This window comes from Trichomycterus rosablanca, chromosome 10 (genome assembly GCF_030014385.1).
Source record: "Trichomycterus rosablanca isolate fTriRos1 chromosome 10, fTriRos1.hap1, whole genome shotgun sequence".
Classification (NCBI taxonomy): domain Eukaryota; kingdom Metazoa; phylum Chordata; class Actinopteri; order Siluriformes; family Trichomycteridae; genus Trichomycterus; species Trichomycterus rosablanca.
The window spans coordinates 716,775-735,728 of NC_085997.1; the positions used below are offsets into that span (position 1 = coordinate 716,775).

Consider the following 18,954-nt stretch of genomic DNA (forward strand, 5'->3'; position numbering starts at 1 on the left):
ATTTCTTCTTCGATGGTGACCGCTGAGCGTTTCTTAAACTCATGATCCCACATGATCGCTGTATTTCTGAACTAAAGGCTCCGTACGCCCCTATAAGGCGAGCGTTATGCTAATAGGGCGTCAGCGCGGCGGCGGCTCTCTGTATAAGAGGCCGTTATTACATGCTAATGTAGAGCCTCCGCTCCCTTTTGATTCGGCACTCGACGCCGGACCTCGGTGTGCTCGCCGGCGCACGAGTGGCGTTCAGGTGAAATTACCCAAAATTGGTTTCTTGCTTTGTTAAGCACCTGCGGCGAGATCAAAGAGCGGAGCGCTCGCGTGGCGTCAGGAGTTTAATAGCGGGCAGACGTGGAGTATCTGATCGCTCACATATCGCTCACATATCGCTCAGGCGTGTGGGAACAAAGGGAAATGTCAGCGGGTTTAATCGCCGGCGCTATACGAGGTGCTACGTGGCCGAGGCTCAAACGTCTGCTGTTATAATAACTGAATCCACCAAACTGCCTCAAATAAACGACTTTTATAGACGTAATTAAAAAGAGAGACTGAATAAACATCGTGCAGCATAACTGCTAACGTTTAGCACAGAAAACGATCTCTGTCCGCTTAAACGAGCGACAATCAATCAAGGTGCAGCGCTAAAATGATCGCCGCGGCTAATCACCGCTTAAATCTCTCATAAATAAATCCAGTATGATACATTAACTGGGATCTACGAATGTACTGGTCTGATTCCTGATCCTCGACACGTTACGCTTGAGTCGGAAAAGTCAAACGCCACGGTGATGACAAACTACGCCGCATTAGCAAGTATCATCAGCGAGAGGCTAATCCTCGCCGTCCTCACCAGCGTTTGATCTACAATCATCAAACAAAAAGATCAAAGGGTTCTGATTCACAGACAGACAAGGTGACGCTTTAGGAAGTCAAAATTCATTTGTTTATGCACTGTGTTTCGCCTCCGAATTTATCCTGGTCAGGGTCACAGTGGGCGAAATAGGTCTCAGGACACACGCACGCACATACACACACACACTCTCTCTTTCAAATTCTAGGAGCTTTAATTGTCCTGACCGCAGAGTCAGAGATCGTTTGGCACCCCTGGAGCAGACAAGGTTAAGGGTCCAACAATGGATGCATGGCAGAGCCTGGATTTGAACCCACAACCTTCTGATTAATAGCCCGAAGCTCCACCCATTATATGTTTTACAGTAATTTTACAAAAATGTAATTAATGTATTTTAATCATTTTAATAATTAAAAAAACATTGTAATTTAATAAATATTATAACGTTTATTTTAATAAATATTATAATAAATATTATGTTTTTTATAATAAATATTATAACGTTTATTTTAATAAATATTACAATAAATATTATAACGTTTATTTTAATAAATATTATAATAAATATTACAATAAATATTATAACGTTTATTTTAATAAATATTATAATAAATATTATAATAAATATTATGTTTTTTATAATAAATATTATAACGTTTATTTTAATAAATATTATAATAAATATTATAACATTTATTTTAATAAATATTATAACGTTTATTATAATAAATATTATAACGTTTATTATAATAAATATTATAATAAATATTACAGCATTTATTATAGTAAATATTATAATAAATGTTACAGCGTTTATTTTAATAAATATTATAATAAATATTATGACTTTTTTTAAGCAGCTCTGAGCGTAATAGGTCAGCGTTAACTCTTCTGGGAAAGCACCGAACCAAACCCTGAATACCACAGCAGGGTTCTAACATTCATACCAACATTAAATTACAAAATTGTCTAATTTAATGTGTAATTATAATTATAATTACAGAACAATCGTAATTAACTACAATTAGAAACACCTGTTAATTAAACGTGCTCTTGCGTCAGAGCATCACCAGCGTACGTTTATTTTGTGTGACTGGGGATGTGGCACGGGGGGTAGCACCTTGCTTTGGATTTGGAAGCGTCCGATATTTTCTGTGAATAGAAACGTTAATTCGGAGTCCTGTCTGCAAAAGTGGTATTTGGAAGGTTGCAGGTTCAAGTCCCACATCTGCCAAGTTCCCACTGTTGGGGCCCTCAGCAAAGGCCCTGCATTCAGTTACATCTGTAATTTGCTTTGTTTTACAGTGAGTCCTGTCTGAATAAAACATCTTCAGGTTGCTAAAGTGGTACTCAGAAGGTCGTTAGTTCAGGTCCCACATCTAATTGTTTGTATTGTAATCGGTCACAAGTGTACGTTGCCGCCCTAAACGTAGCCGTATTCCTGCGCCCCCCCTTCAGATCCAGACGTGGGTTCAGATCAGACTATTTGTGTATTTTAATTGGTCAATTAGTGCTAATTAGCTCTGATTGGTCCGTGCGCCCCTCGACGTGAGTGGCAGTTCCGTTAGAGTGGTCGGCATGATAACAAGAGGACGGAGTGGGGTAACGGGTAGGAGGCGATGAGGGCCCTTTCGGTTCAGTACCGAGGGGAGGGGGCTGCCAGGCGGAGTGTATAAAGGCGCCCGGCGCCTGTGAGGGACCCCACAGGGACGGAGGGGAGCAGCCAGCGCACAGACGGCTGAGTTTTTACACTGCTATTGATTTTAGACGAGGTGGACGATGGAGAACATGAAGCTGGTGGCTGTGGTCACTGCGCTGACCGCCCTCGCCTGCATGGTTAACGGAATGTCCTTTACCCTGGACAAGGAACAGTGGACGTCCAAGAACTGGGAGGTACGAGTACGTAGATTCTGTTCAATTAAGTGAGTATATATTTATGGTCAAAAGTATCTGGACACCTGATCATGAGATTCAGCGTTTTGTTATCTAGAAGCTTCTCACAAGACTTTCAGGTAGGATTTTGTATGGGAATTTGTGTCCATTCACCATTGGGCGCTGAAAACCTCAGTTGACGTTCCGGTTCATCCCAGAGCTGTGAGGTCATAGCTTTTCTTTACATCTTTATAAGTTCCTTCCCTAAACTGTTGCTGCAAAGCTGCCTGACACACATGAATTCAGCAATTAGAAGTAATCATACAGGGTGTCCAAATACTTTTGGTCATTGTAGTGAACGTATAACTAACGGTTGTTCATTTGTGCAGGCAAATTACAAACCACTGGAGCCGCAACAGTCACAAAGCTTTATTTTATTAATTTATTAATTTATTTAAATAATTAAATAAATTAAAGATTATTGAGGAATAAAAAAAAAAATAAAAAAAAAATAATAATAATAAATAATAGTTAAAAATAATAATAAAATAAATAATAATTAATAAAAAAATATTGTAATGTAAATTGGATCCATGCAAAAAATAATAAATAGAAATATTATATAAATAAATAATAAATAAAAATAGAAATATTATATAAATAAAGAATAAATAATAAATAGAAATATTATATAAATAAAGAATAAATAAAAAATAGAAATATTATATAAATAAAGAATAAATACAAATAGAAATATTATATAAATAAATAATAAATGAAAAATAGAAATATTATATAAATAAATAATAAATAAAAAGTTATTAAATAAAAATAATAAATAATAAAATTATTGAGGAAAGTTCCTCTATCTTCTTAATCATTTCCTTCAGGATAAATAAAGTATCTATCTATTTTTAATGCATAAAAAATAATAAAATCTTCCAAAACCATAAGGTGCAAAACAGAAATGCAAAAAATATAAATATATTTTTACCTACAACACATTTCAGGGCAGTTGTGGCCTAGTGTTTAAAGTACTGAACTAGTCATCAAAAGGTCGCCACTGTTGGGCCCTTGAGCAAGGCCCTTAACCCTGGATTATTTAGACTGTATACTGCTGTCTGTTAAATGTAGTCTTGTGTCGTACAGAATTGATTCATTATTAATTGAGGTTTATAAAATCAGGTGTTTATATTTGACTGTGTTCATGATTCTCAGGATGAACCTCTGATGGGAAGGTTAGCGAGTGAGGTGGAAGGTTTCATCAAGAGATCTAAAGCTCATCACTTCTACGGTCTGATGGGGAAGCGAAGCGGTGAGAGACTCAACATCATTTCACCCAACAGATCAAATCCCAGAGTTCCATTGTTGTTTTGATACCAGGCGGCAGTGGGTAGCGTTGTTGCAATAAAGAAAGAAGGGTCTGGGTTCGATTCCCAGAGTCCTTTCTGTGTAGAGTTTGCATGTTCTCCCTGTGTCTGTGTGGGTTTCCTCCCACAGTCGAAAACTAAAGTGTGTGTGTGTGTGTGTGTGTGTGCTTTGTGACGGACAGGCAACCTGTTTCCTACATTTCGTCCAATGAACCGGACTCACCACAACCCTGACCAGGATAAAACTGTGATAAAACAGACACTAATATAAAGTACAAAGAAGTAATATCAGAACTGGAGCAGTTGTAGCCTAGTGGTGAAGGGACTGGACTAATAATCGAAAGGTCGCTGGTTCAAGCCCCACCACTGCCAGGTTGCCACTGTTGGGCCCTTAAGCAAGGCCCTTAACCATCAATTGCTTAGACTGTATACTGTAACACTTCGGATAAAGCGTCTGCTAAATGCTAAAACTAAAACTGTCACCACAACATCCTGGTCAGGGTTGCAGCGGGTCCAGTTTACATTTAATAGATGCTTATATCCGAAGCCACTTATAATTGTGAGCAATTGAGGACCAAGGGCCTTGCTCAGGGGCCCAACAGGGCCACAGGGGGCTTGAACTGGCAACCATCTGGTTACTAGTCCAGTACCTTAACCTTTGAGATTTTACTGCCCTCTGGTTCTACTGGGAAACACCGGGCACAAGACAATCGCAGCGCTTCAGTTTCTCCACCGCGTCTGTGTGGCCGCCCAGGCGACCGATAGCACCACGGAAAATAAAAACACGCCTGTGGTCTCATTTTCTCACTTTAATTTCCGGCTCTTTTACCCACACAGGAACTGAAGGTGGACGTTTTGCTGGACTTGTGGGCAGGAGGTCTTTGACCGGAGGTAAATAAAACACAGATTTTCACCCGCCATCACGCTTCGATGCCACACTCGCCAGCGTAAACCTGTTGCCTTGACAACGTAACGCGGTGACGCACTGTAGAGGCAAAAGTATTGAGACGTCCCTTTCAAATGATCGATTTACTGATAGGCTGAAACACATTCATTCACTCATATAAAGGAAATTATACACGATGCCTCCAACTAAACAACAGTTTAGGGAAGGCCCTTTCCTGCCCTATGAAGAGCTCACTTTAAAATCCCCCAAAACTACCAATCTAGTCATATTCAATTCCCCTAGTTATATCGCTCCTCTACTGCTGCTGCTACAAGTCAAGTGCGCCTTTCAACGGCTAGGCCGTCCGTTCACCCTCCCTCCAGACGCACCCAAAAACATCAGTGTCGAATCTCAGGTGCTATCAGCCAGCCGAGTCGTCCGAGTGAGCGAGGAGCGCAGGGATTCCTCATAAGTGCTGCAGTTACGACCTCTGGTGGCTGATCAATGGTACTGCACAGAGACGGGGGATAACGGAGATGAGTGCGTGACCCTCCGTGCACGATACGGATCTCCGTATGAACCTGGTGCGGGTGAAAAGAAGCGGCCGGTACTGCACATGTCGTTGGGTTCATATGGGTTCAACAATCCCAACCGTAATACGAGATCTGGTTAGCTGTCACCCCACATGAACTCTGCTCTGAACACAGAGTCGATTATCCTAACATTAAAGGTCACGCCGCTTAGGACCAACGACCGCCTCGTAAACGCACCATACGCCCTGCGCTACCATAATCATTAGCAATTTTCGTAATTAGCATTTCATTTGAAGAGCACCGCAGGTTTCCTACTTTAACAGGAGAGATATTTCAGCTTTTAGTCATGGCCGTAATCGTTGTTGTTTAATTTTTCGGCATCAGGTCGTTAGGGTGGAATGTGTGAATAGACGCCCCACATGCTAACACTCTCTGAACATACAAACGTTAATGATGTGATTAAGTGAACAATGTAAACGCAGTTTGTCTGGTTTGTAGGACAAGTACAGAGTGAGTTATGAAACGGGTGACAGGTCGCCTCTAGTTAACGTAGCTGCCTGTAAAATTATTAGCGTCCACGCCTACAAAGAACAACCGCTGCCTGTACAGAGCGGCTTCTGAAAAACAAGCAAACGGATTCATTCATTCTTATGTTTGATTTAAGTTTGCTAACGTTTATTTATGTTTATTGTATTTTTTCATTACTAGAATCACTCCGGTCATAACTTTATTGTAATGTTTCTTTATTTATTTTTATATTTATTTATTTTTGTATTTATGTATTTTTGTATTTATTTATTTTTGTATTTATTGATTGATTTATAGATTTTTTTTATTCATTTTTGTATTGATTTATTCATTTTTGTATTGATTTATTTATTTATGTATTTATTTATAGATTTTTGTATTTATTTATTTATTTATTTTTTGTATTTATGTATTTATTTATTTTTGTATTTATTTATTCTTGTATTTGTTTATTTATCATTATTTATTTTTGGTAGTTTTACATGACTAGAATCACTCTGGTCATAACTTTAATGTTTATTTATTGATGTCATGACTAGAATTAATGGTGGGTCCATTTCCAGCTGCTATTTGGTAAAATTAAACGAGGACCTTAGATCACACAGCAGTGCTATAGGCCGGTCGAGCATCTACACAGGCATGATTGCATTCTACGTTAAGCGTTGTTCGAACGGCCGGAGTCACATTTACAGCCTCATTTCAAACAGTTCGTCTCATTGGAGGAGCTTTGAGAAGGTCATGCAAACAGGGTCACAGTTCAATCAGGCTTTAAGTCACTAAGTCACCCTATTGACCTCTACACTTATGACAGGTTTCATAAGTGGTTACTCGAAGCGTCCAGACACTGCACGAGCGCCAGAGCCCAAAGTGTCAGATAGGATGGATTACTGTGCAGGGGTGGTCAAATGCGTAAAAACCTTTACGCATCCACTAAAAATGTTTACACCCACCCATTAAAATTGCAATAAATTACCGTAGAGCAGTGTACACACAGCTATAGGGACGACATATATAGGAGGACATATTTCAGTAGCAGCAGTGGCCTATGGATGAATATGTATGGAGTTCCCCCAATGGGCCAAAAGACCGCATTGACATTTCAGTTCGGGTCTGCGGGGCTAACCGTAAGATAGATAAAAGGGTGTATATATTTTTGCCTCCCCCCCCTACATATTTATCTATAGGCCACTGCTGCTACTGAAGTGTGTCCTCACTGTAGCTATTTACAGAATGCCTTACGGTAATTATTGGTACTTTTATGGGCGAGCGTAACATTTTTAGTGGATGAGTTATGGTTAACTCTCCTGATTTATCATTTCTGGAATTCAACCTATGGGGGACCCTAGTGGATTAAAGAATGTGGCGTATCGTAGAAACTTTTTATTGATATATAATTTTATTATTTATTACATATGAAATTAAACCATGGTGAAAATATCATGTATAAAAATCATCAGTAATATGATCTGACCTACCAGATTAGTGAAATGAACTCATTTTTTAGCTTCTCTGATCTGAATCTGCTCCTGATTCTTGTTTAAACTGCAGGCACGTTAACGAGGATAACCCCGGACGAGACGAGTCTGGAATCAGAGAAGCAATCAGGTGCCGTGCAGCGTGTTTACACTTATTTAAGTACGTTGTGTGTTTATGTACCGACTTCTGTATGTTCTTCTTTCGAACAGGGTCTCAAGAGGGACTGGACGAGCTTCAGTACTACTGACGACCGTCACTGTTTATTCAGGAATAAAAAAGCGACTTTTCGGCTTAACGGTACAAAAAAATCTGCGCATGAAGATTTCTAACGTGATTTATCTAACGATAAATAGAAGAGACGTCTTCAAACTGTGTCCAATTCTGTTTATTTACAGTTTTTTTCAACACCATAACCCCACACCAAATCTGCAAAACCAGACACTAATTCTCAGTATCCGACTCAGTTTTCAATTTCCTAAAACACATTTTGCAAAACTCCACACACAATTTTCTACCTAATACACAAAAATCAAACAGGAAGTAACTTGATTTCCTTTTTCAAACACAACCTATCAAAATGCCACACTAAATCACCAGCGCTTCACTGTCACTCCTCACATGTGCAAACACTCATCACTTTATTGAACACCAAAGAATCATTAGCATAGGTCACATATTGACATAGGTCAAGATGTCTGTTTTGAACAATGAATGACAACGCAGAGAGAGCCAGGAGAGTTGGAGGTAGAGGCAGATCACAAGGAGTTCGGGTTTGAGGAGGAGGAGTTGGAAGGGGAGGAAGAGGACAAGAGTGACAGGGAAGAGGACGAGGGCAAAGAAGGGAAGCAAAGAGAGCGATTTCTCCACATGGCGCTGGCGATATGATCGTCGTCCCTGTGCCCGCATTCCACTTCTCCAGGCAACAGAGGAAGCATGTGGCGACATTGACGCTGCCTCTATTCAAGGATGGATGCGCCATGCAAGAAGGTTCTTTCCTCTGTGTTTAGCAAGAGAGGACATAGCATGCGACGCGGATGAAGTACTGTGGCCAGACCCAGCCCGGAGGAGAGATGAAGCCTAGACACAGACGCAACCCCTACCCTCCTCCCCCCAACCAACACACACACACACACAATTAATTTTTTGGTAAAAAATAAAATTATGTTTGAAATCAGCTTTTTCATAGATGTGTTTGGTTTCTGTCCGACTACATGTGGTGAAATAAACGTAGAATCCCATGAAAGACAGAAGAGCTTTAGGTTTTAAACATCAGTGTGTACATGATCCAAAATGTCATATTATGACAAAAGTGTTTGCAATGTGAGGTCAATGCTTGCTTTTAAGATGTGTTTATGACATTTTGAATGTTGTGTGTCATTTTGCTGGAGATTTGAGGCATCTTGCATCTCGTGTGAGCAATTGTGGGTTTTGTGTGCAGAGTTTTGAAAAATAGACACAGAATTTTGAAAATGTGTGTAAACAGTTGTTAAAAACTGTAAGATGAAACGTGAGTGAGAGTGAATAAGAAGCGGCGACACTAAGTGAGGTGTTGTACGGTTTGTTTTTATTACATTGAAATTGAAGCGTAAACAAACGACGATCGATACGAGAGAGTGACATTCCTGCGAAGGGAGGCGACGATGCCGCCAAATTCTGGGTCCTCGATTCTGAACACGCCTGATTTAGTTATTCAGCTAATTACCCGGCACTTATTAGCTGCGTGTGAAGGCTACATAAAAACTCTCAAGTGACAGCCACACTTAAAATTGGGCCACTTTAAACCTCATTCCTGAGATCTGTCGGGGCCGCCGATCCGGTCCATCGAGGCCACCGGCGGAATCGGGAATATCAACAGTCAGGTGCGAAGTAAACCCCCAAGGAAGGCTGGATGATCGTCAGGAATGGGGAGGGGTGCACCCGCGTCACACCGACCCGTTCTACACACACGAGGTCATGGCGTGTGTCCTTTCGAAAGCGTGAACCGAATTTCAAAACGAAATGAAAGAAAGCGCGTCAAACGTGACACGTGTCGGCCGAAAATCCACAGAGGCGCACGCACGGACGAAACATCAAAGAGACCGTCACGGGAGCGTTCTCCCTCGGGGGGGTCGGGTTCCCTCTTAGGTCCCTTTGGGCGGGGTCCATTTGAGCGAACTGGGATCGATGGCCTTGTTGCTGGTGCCTCGTTTGGTCTCTTTGGCCTTCCAATCATCAATCAGATCCTGCGAGGTCACAACAAAACAGCAATTAATACATTGGGGGGGGGGGGGGGGGGGGGGGGGTTGTACGTGGGTTCGAATCCCAGATACGAAAGGCACGATGATGATGGTGCTGTATCGTACATGCAGTCGTAGCCTAGTCGTTAAGGTGCTGGACTAGTAATCGAAAGGTTGCTGGTTTAGGCCCCACTACTGCCAGGTTGCCTCTGTTGGGCCCCTAAGCAAGGCCCTAAAAACTCAATTGTTTGCACACTATACAGTCACAGTACTGTAAGTCGTTTTGGATAAAAGCTGCTTCTAAAAGCTGAAAACGTAAAAGTAAATGTGTTACATGAACCTGACCATTAAGAGGGTGCACATCAGTGCACTCTGAGTGCAGGTCCCAAGCTCAGATCAGTAGGAGGCTTGCATCGGGAAGGGCCTTCAGTGTGCCAAATACAATACAGGTGCCACTGTAACAACCACCAGTGATAATATACACATGCATAGAGGTCACACAATACCTGTCTCTTTAAAACCAGATGTTTTCCTTTCCAGTACTTCAACATCTGTAGTGACTGCAGGGTGCTGACGATGTCCACCGGGTTCACGGCCGTCTCCTGGCTGATTTCTAAACCCAAGGAGAAAATGGATGAGAATCATTCACAGAGCAAACATCAGTGTTCCTAATCCATTCCTTAACACTGCCGGTTTAAGAAGCTCACATTTCTCCCGAGCATGCTGCTGTTCCTTGGCGATTTAATCATAACACGTGCCCACCCTACATTAGAGCTCCACGTGTATCTGTGTTTATCTGGATTCTCCTCCCTGTTTCACTTTTAAACTTGTGTTACGGCTCCAGCTTCTGAGAAATGCTGAGAATCAGAATCAGCTTCTCCCAGAGTCTAAAACGCTTCTGGTTGAGAATAAATCTTAACGTGGTTTAATGTAGTAAAAGAAGGAGACAGGAGCACTAAACTTCTCTTCATTATTACTGCTCATAAGTTCCTCCACTGATCACATTCCTCACTCGCTGTTTTACTACAGTAAGAGTCGCTTTTACCGCCTCGTATCAAACAGTTCGTCTCACTGGAGGAGCTTTGAGAAGGTCAGCGAACTGGGTCGAAGTTCAATCAGGCGTTTACCTTTGATGGAGATCTCGTTGCCCTGGAAGTTGTACATGTAGCGCAGGAGCACCTCCTTCCAGTAGCTCCGGTAGCTGATGAGGCCGAGGTCGGAGAGAGGCCGCTCAGGAGAGCCCACCTTCTCCTCCACTTTGGACAGCAGATAACCTGCAGCAAACCATAACAGGTTAAATAACATAATAATAATAATAATAATAATAATAATGACAATTTCACTGAAACTTGCACCTTAATATACTGTAGACCCGATCAAATTTAAAGCCCACCACAATAGATCAACCTGTATGTATGAAGTATGTAGTTATTTGTTTTAGTCTAAATAGTGACACCAGTGTTTAATACTGACAGATTTGAGTTAAAACACCCAAAATTCAATTGACTAATTTGTTTGTTTACTTGTTTATTTGGATGTTAATTCCCATTAACGGTTCCAGTCTCTAGTGCGTGTGCAGGCGTCTTGAGATTTTTGTGATGATCGTGCCTGCTAGGAAGCGCCTGGCCGACTGTGCCACCTTTAACTTTTTTTAGAGACATTAACCCTTTCCGGTCCAACATCGAGCCCCACTCGACATCGTATTTCGCTGGAGCAGGTCCGACGTGGAGTATCACTCGACAGGTCTGATTTATGTCTACGGTCATGAGTCTGAACTCTTAAGCATCATCGTGTCGTGTTTTCTTATTCCTTTACTTCAGGTGACTGATGCATGTGAGTGTTTGTACACACCGTGTTCTGCAGGAGGTCTTTTTTTGTGTGTTTATTTTTATTTATTGGATCCAGATGAAATAAGGGAGGAGGTGGAGAAAAGTAGTGACGGAGAAAGCTATTTATCTGATTTATGGAGTGAAAATGAAGATGAGTGTGCAAATAAGAATATTTATCTGAGGAATGTCGCTAGTAATAAAGTAAAAACTAATTTTTTTAGATGCTGTTGTGATCTCAGACGATTGTAAAGAGGATGTTCGCTTTGTACGTATTAAACGGAAATGGAGGCGGTGGGGATGTTGTTGATGATGTTGATGATGAGGCAGACGACGTATCTGGCTTGCATATTATCAATTGTTTCAAAACGTACCACGCAATGAAAAATTATAAACTGTTAAATTCTCTTTAGCTCATTTGGATACAATAAAAAATGTTATCAGCCTCAATCACCATACTGACGGCATTCGTTTATCAAAATATAAGACCAAACAACTCCTAACGTAAACCATTAAAATGAGCTTGGACCAGACTACAAGAACTGGGACCAGAAAGGGTTAAACGATGCACAAAAATATCGAATCAAATCCATCTTTTTTAAGATCAGATTTTCTATTATGGTGCAGGTACTTGACTAGTAATCGTAAGGTCATCGGTTCACGCCCCACCACCACCCAGTTGCCACCGCTGGGCCCGTGAGCAAGGCTCCCAACCCTTCCAATGCTCGAATTGTATTTAATGGTAATTGTAAATCGCTCTGGATGAATAAATACCAAAGTAAATGCCAATAATGTAAATATAAACCTGCGTCTATTAACGATTAGAGACGGTGCGAGCGGCACTCACTGAAATCGATCAGCATCTTGCCGTAGCCCTGCCTCATGTACTGCGGCATGGTGAGGATGCAGGACACGTTGTAGTTCAGGAAGGAGTTCTTCTCCTGTAGGAGAGAAGTAGAGCGTCTGAATAATCTGGCTATAGAACCCTGTACTGAGGTAGCTGACCAGGTGGGTAGTAGGGGAGCAGGGCGGGTCACTAGGAACCCGTACCTACCTTGGAGAAATATCCCACTAAATGACAGCCGATGTTGTCAGCTTCGGTCATGACGTAAAAAAGGAACGGCTCCACGTCGTAGTACAGAGTCTTGTGGTCCAGGAACAGCTTGGCCAGTAAACACAAGTTCTGGCAGTAGATCTAGCAGGAGAAAACGAACGTTCTGTTTAGAGGGGGGGGGTGCACTGAGGCGGGAGTGTGACCGAGGTGCGGGTCAGTTCTCACCTTGTTCTTCTTCCCGTCCACCTCGAAGACTGAAATCGCCCCCTTCCTGTACACCTCGTCTCCGGGCGGGTGCTTCCACACACACTTGGCCTGTGCGGTTGAGAAGAAAACAAGCCGTTTACGACACCGATCTCCTTGTATAGAAGCACTTTGTAGTTCTACAATTACTGACTGTAGTCCATCTGATTCTCTACATTCTATGTTAGCTCCTTTCATGCTGTTCTTCAATGGTCAGGACCCCCACAGAGCAGGTGACACTGACATGGTGGTGGTGTGTTAGTGTGTGTCGTGCTGGTATGAGTGAGGTTTAAACGCCTCACTGTCACTGCTGGACTGAGAATCGTCCACCGACCAAAAACATCCAGCCGACAGCGCCCCGTGGGCGGCGTCCTGTGACCACTGATGAAGGTCTAGAAGATGAGCGACTCAAACGGCAGCAATAGATGAGCGATCGTCTCTGACTTTACATCTACAAGGTGGACCGACTAGGTAGGAGCGTCTAATAGAGTGGACAGTGAGTGGACACGGTGTTTAAAAACTCCACTCATACCAGCACAACACACACTAACACACCACCACCACCATGTCAGTGTCACCTGCTCTGTGGGGGTCCTGACCACTGAAGAACAGCATGAAAGGGGGTAACAAAGCACGCAGAGAAACAGATGGACTACAGTCAGTGATTGTAGAACTACAAAGTGCTTCTATAGTGGTAAGTGGAGCTGATAACATGGACAGTGAGTGTAGAAACGATCTGTGACAGGTCTGTACATGGATTCGTACCATGTGCCGTCTCAGGATGGTCTGGCTCTTCATGTACTTCAGGCAGAACTCGCAGACGTACAGGCGGCCGAGCCGGGCGTACTCCTCCGGGTAGGGCGAGTGGTACCAAGTGTCCACCTCGTAGCGCCCGAACAGGATGGTCTTGATCATGTTGCTGCCCTCGGTGATCTGGCCCTGCACGCGCAGCTTTTCCTGAACGAAGCCAACGAACGTCAGATCAAACACCGAGACAGTTACGAACCTCGATAACGAAGTTTAAAGGAGCGGATTAACCGTGTTTGTTTAAATCAAAGTGGCAGACAAAGGAGCGCTTAGAGTACACAGCCCGCTTAACAAAGGCGCCTCGCGAATCAAACGCACTGACAGGCGCGCTCCAGAGTCACATTGGGAATGACTTTCTGTAAGTTAAGAGCGCCACCCGGTGTCTGAAGGTGTGTTGAGTGGTTCAGGATATTCACATGTGATCTGAATAATAAATCATAATAATAATTAATAATAATAATAATATCAATAATAAATAAAAATAATAATAATAATAAATAATAATAATAATAATAAATAATAATAATAATAAATAATAATAATAATAATAATAAATAATAATAATAATAATAAATAATAATAATAAATAATAATAATAATAAATAATAATTAATAATAAATAATAATAAATAATAAATAATAATAATAATAATAAATAATAATAATAATTAATAATAATAAATAATAATAATAATAATAAATAATAATAATAATTAATAATAATAATAATAATAAATAATAATAATAATAATAAATAATAATAATAATAATAATAATAATAAATAATAATTAATAATAATAATAATAATAAATAATAATAATAATAATAAATAATAATAAATAATAATAATTAATAATAATAATAATAATAATAATAATAATAACAACTTGGTTCTGGTCCCGTGGAGCTGCAGATATTTTAGTCTCATGTAAAATAATGAGGTTGTTTTTGACACTTAAACACTAAAAATTACACAAATATAATATAAACACACTGAAATACAATTACTAACAGTTACACCAATAAAAATACAATAAAAGCTGCACTTTAGTTTTACTTCTTTATTGTTTCCTGACGCTTCTTAATGCTGGAGATGCTCGATGTTGGAAAACCGTATTCCCTTCAGCACCGGCGCATTCACACGAGAAGTGCCTGTGAATGCGCCTTTGTTAAATGAAGATTAAATAAATACATCTTATTTGAAAAACGCTGAACACGTCGAATTTAAGGAGACAAAGTTCTCCACGAGGGGCGTCCAGTTGCAAGCAACCGCTGTAATAATAAGTTCCATTTTATTAGCACCTTTCTCGCACCCAGGGCCGCTTTAGAGAGTCTACGAACGGCGGACGGTAAGCGACACTCACCAGAAAATGGGGGTCATGCGTTCCCGGGGGGACTTTTGGGACAGATAAACACGCTCTACCCTCCCTCCATCATAAAGAGGACGTGTCGGAGGAGGTGTGTTAGAGGGTTAGGTACAGGCCTCGGTAATCGGGAGGTGAAACACGGTCAGGTCATCGCATACGACTAAATTAGGGAGGAAATACATTGAAAATGAAGTGATAAGGCGGGGGATAAAAAGCAGTCGCAGACTGGACGCGTATCGGTTTTGGTACCGACGTATTTCTGACCTTGGGGTGGAATTTCGTTCCCATTCCGGTTGATTTATTTTTAGCATCATTCATGAGGGGTTTGATGTCTGTTGGTGAAGGTCAATAAAGAGAGGAATTCCCATGAAACAGGACTTGGTGTCCGACTTTTATCGCGAACAGTGCGGGCGTGGTCGTCCTCCCTTACCAGATCGTCTGACGCTCTGGCCTGGGCCTTTCTGAAGAGCTCCAGATCGAAATCACTGGTGATGTTTTCCAGCGGAGGCTCTCTGGTGGTCCCGTGAGTCTGTCTGTGTTCCTGGCGAGAGAATAAGACGAGGTTTAAGATGCTGGGCGATGCTATCGGCCCGTCGGGCATCGACGCGGACACGATCGGCTGTATCTGGGGGGGGGGGGGGGGGGGGAGGTTAGCCGGTGGTTTAATCAGGTACGCAGACCGGTACGATCCGGCGTGCGGGTCCGAAAATATTAGGGGTCGGAAAAAAAGAACACGTGGTGCGTACCATGTACTTTTCTTTCTGCTCTTTGGTCAGTCCGGCGTCCTTCTTCTTCCTCATCTCTTGAACCTTTTCCTTATATTTCACCTGCTTTGGAGTGGGAGCCTAAATAAATCAGATTTATTATTATTAAATACATTTCCAGACCAGCGGCAGTCATGTGTACAAGAGAACATCAGAAGTGTGACTTTATTCTAGTTTACTACAATGACAATAATAAAATATGCACCTGATGACGGGTAGCGTGTCTGTTGTCGTCGTTCTGAGTCTGACTTCTTTCCTCTTCCTGTTTGTCGCGCTCTGATGCTTTGACCTAAACGCAGAAGCTTATTTATAATAATGTTATATTATTATATTTAATAAAACAGGTTTAGTAATAAAAATACAGACGCTCCTTATGTAAAGATCAGCTCCGTTAATACGACTAGGTATATTTTAAGGGCATCTTTAGATGTTGTTTTTTAGTTAGTTTAATGTTGTCCTGACATTAGCTCACCTTGCACTCATCGGCGGACAGGTTATGGTACAGTGGACATCCAGATATTGAGAAGTGTCTCTCGTGTTTTCCTGTTAAATGTCCTGTATTAAAACGAACACCACATCATGAGCACGTGTATGCTCTTATTACCTACCCCCCCCCCCCCCCCCCCCCCGCAGCTCACTGAATCGCTCTTTATTGCTCTGTTTACCCATGGAGTTGCACCCCGGGGTGGGGCACTTCATGTTAAAGTTGTAGCTCTCGTGGAAGCGGCGGCGCTTGGGTCGCCGCGCGGGGTCGCCGCCTGAGCCCTTGTGGTCCTTGGCTGCACCCTCGTCGTGGGACGCGTTGGGACTGGAGATGTCGATGTCCGACTCGGACGAGGGAGCGTTGCCGGTCGGGGTCCGAGGGGGAGACTCGTCTCGCTCCGCTATCAGCTTCACGTCCGGTGGGGCGTCTGCGGAAGGAGGGGGAGGAAAATATACATACGTAACATGTATACATAACATAGATATACAAGCTTTTACATTCTCATGTCCTTCACTGAATATTCTAGAAGGGTCACATTGTTTCGTGAACTGAATCCTGCTGCTCTGCTGCTCAATCATTAACCCATGACGTCAACTTGACTAGTTTGTAATCCAGTACATCGTTCAGTACTGTAGCTGGCTGCCGTTCTACCTTGAGAGCTCTGGCTGAGGCGAACAGAAGCCCGGGTTAATCGCGCCTCGCTGCGCCGATTCGCGTCGCCGTCGGTCTTCTCGTGCTCCGCCGAGTCGTCCGAGTCCGCCGTCCCATCTGAACTGCTTCCGCCGGCTCTCTGCAAACAGACCAGAGAAGAAAATGTAATACCAGCGCCAGACCTGTTCGGTAGACCAGGAACCACTCACAGACCTGAGCACACGTCGCCACTGGACTCTTTTGTTTGTTTATTAGGGTTTTATTCTTCTATATTTCTGTTTTTACACGACTAATCTGATTCTTATTTTCACCAGTGTGTTAGATAAAGGTTTTTTGAAACCTGGCTCTCAGTATGTCACAGAACCACCTATAAAGAACCTGCAGAATGGTTTAGGGTCCCACGCCTGCTATGCTCGAGCCATATACAATGAGCAGGACTCTTCTATGCGACTGTCAGGGAGGCTTGGAGGGGCGACAACACCACAAACTTCCAAACTGTCCTGTGAACCGCTAATGTCTAAGCTTTCGGTTTCTTAATATTTCCACTTTATATATACATATATACCCTTTATAATACAGCCTAAATAAACAGCCTTGCCTAGAGAACTGGGTGATTTTAATCTACCTGTGGCAACAGTTTGGGGATTGCCCTTTCCAGTTTGAGCACCACAGCACCCCTTGACACAAAGTAAGGTCCATACAGAAATGGTTTGCTGGGTTTAAACTGCACAAAGCTCCAAATCCTGACCTCAGGCCCTTCAGGATGAATGCAATATTTATTTGTTTGTTTATTTATTTAGTTATTTAGTTAAATGTGATGTAACCTGTGATACTAGACACGATTGTTTACATTGCTGACAGTGGTTCTATCCTTCACCCTGGTGAGACACACCCATTTTTCGGCCAGAATAACTCAGGTTTGGGCAAAACGTAATTATTTAAGCATCACAACAGTAAAACAGTGTAAAACTTTTTAATTCCTTACCTAAAAAAACCCCACATAGCAATCGTGCTAACTCAGCTAGCTTTCACCCATACCTTTCATATTGGGTGTTAGCTTGATGCTAACGGCGTACTTATGTACTTTAAAAGTCTCGCGTTGTTAAGACATAAGACAACAATAATCACATAAATCTGACAGTGTGTGTTTTTTGAAAACACTAATTTCTGGTAAACATGAAAACACAGCTGCTAGGCAGCGATAAGAAGCCCTGTTGCTGTTCAGCCATGGCTCGATCCCAAATCACTATGCACATAATACGTAGGGCACTGTAGAAAGCGTACAGAATGTTATCCCGTGTGCTAGAAAGGTAGGGCGCCTAGATATTGCGCACGGGTCAATTTGGAACACGCCCACTGTACACGCTGCTAGTGTAGTAGCCCACTCGGTCTTCTTTCTTACCTTTCTCCGCGGCATTACTTCTGTAGGATAATTTCAGTCTGTCTGCTGTGATAAGTGAAGTATTCCTTTCTTAATTAGAGCTTATTTTGTTCATTTAAAATAGCAAAATCTAATAAAAAACACACAGTGGGTTTAAATATCAGCTAGTTTGAACAACAGCTGCCTGTCGAGCGCGCCACATTTCTTCTTCCGGTTGTAAATCAACAAGGCCGGAAATATTAAACGCTTGTTGTTCAGAATTCCACCAGAAGATGGCGCTACATACTTAATAAACATGCACGTAATCATTCAGTCATTGTTTTACAACCAGTTTATCCTGTTCAGGGTCGCGGTGGGTACAATTTGCTGGTCGAAAGGGCGAACACACACAGCCAGGGCAATGAATCCGACTGCACGAACTGTGGGAGAACATGCAAACGTGCATGGGAATCGAACCCAGGACCTTCTTGCTGTGAGGTGACAGTGCTACCCACCGAGCCACCGTGACTTTCTAATGTATTCCTATGGCCAAAAGTATGTGGACAGTGTTCTAAGTGTATAGTTTGGGTGTCCCCACCGGGACAGTGGTAGCCTAATGGTGTAGGGCTTTGAGCTATCTGCCGTGCAGCCACTGTTGGGCCCTTGAGC

At 42.1% G+C, this 18,954-nt stretch overlaps 2 protein-coding genes across 3 annotated transcripts; one reads left to right on the forward strand and one right to left on the reverse strand.

The window, feature by feature from the left end:
* The first annotated feature begins 237 nt into the window (after positions 1 to 237).
* si:ch211-131k2.2 (uncharacterized) lies at positions 238 to 7,881 on the forward strand. 2 transcript variants are annotated; one of them, XM_063002634.1, is made up of 6 exons: positions 238 to 247; positions 2,615 to 2,740; positions 3,938 to 4,034; positions 4,927 to 4,980; positions 7,585 to 7,641; positions 7,722 to 7,881. In XM_063002634.1, the coding sequence occupies exons 2-6, from the start codon at positions 2,627 to 2,629 to the stop codon at positions 7,757 to 7,759; spliced, it is 360 nt and encodes a 119-aa protein (XP_062858704.1). In that variant the 5' UTR covers positions 238 to 247; positions 2,615 to 2,626; the 3' UTR covers positions 7,760 to 7,881. The 2 variants fall into 2 exon arrangements, with proteins under 2 accessions (XP_062858704.1, XP_062858703.1); XM_063002633.1 differs by lacking the exon at positions 238 to 247 and adding an exon at positions 561 to 910.
* Positions 7,882 to 9,054: 1,173 nt separating this feature from the next.
* kat7b (K(lysine) acetyltransferase 7b) lies at positions 9,055 to 18,497 on the reverse strand. The gene is made up of 14 exons (XM_063002632.1): positions 18,328 to 18,497; positions 16,926 to 17,064; positions 16,456 to 16,701; positions 16,263 to 16,345; positions 15,996 to 16,079; positions 15,773 to 15,871; positions 15,457 to 15,567; positions 13,617 to 13,808; positions 12,834 to 12,923; positions 12,609 to 12,749; positions 12,402 to 12,495; positions 10,856 to 11,002; positions 10,235 to 10,341; positions 9,055 to 9,734 (listed from the first exon to the last, which is right to left on the reverse strand). The coding sequence occupies exons 1-14, from the start codon at positions 18,340 to 18,342 to the stop codon at positions 9,633 to 9,635; spliced, it is 1,650 nt and encodes a 549-aa protein (XP_062858702.1). The 5' UTR covers positions 18,343 to 18,497; the 3' UTR covers positions 9,055 to 9,632.
* Positions 18,498 to 18,954: the final 457 nt, after the last annotated feature.

Coding starts and splice junctions, on each gene's coding strand:
- si:ch211-131k2.2 (XM_063002634.1), top strand. CDS start 2,627: ATGGAGAACATGAAGCTGGTGGCTGTGGTCACTGCGCTGACCGCCCTC. Junction 2,741..3,937: donor GGACGTCCAAGAACTGGGAG/GTACGAGTACGT, acceptor CATGATTCTCAG/GATGAACCTCTGATGGGAAG. Junction 4,981..7,584: donor CAGGAGGTCTTTGACCGGAG/GTAAATAAAACA, acceptor TTTAAACTGCAG/GCACGTTAACGAGGATAACC.
- kat7b (XM_063002632.1), bottom strand. Junction 15,568..15,772: donor AGCAGAAAGAAAAGTACATG/GTACGCACCACG, acceptor TTCTCTCGCCAG/GAACACAGACAGACTCACGG. Junction 11,003..12,401: donor CAAGATGCTGATCGATTTCA/GTGAGTGCCGCT, acceptor GGTTTGCTGCAG/GTTATCTGCTGTCCAAAGTG.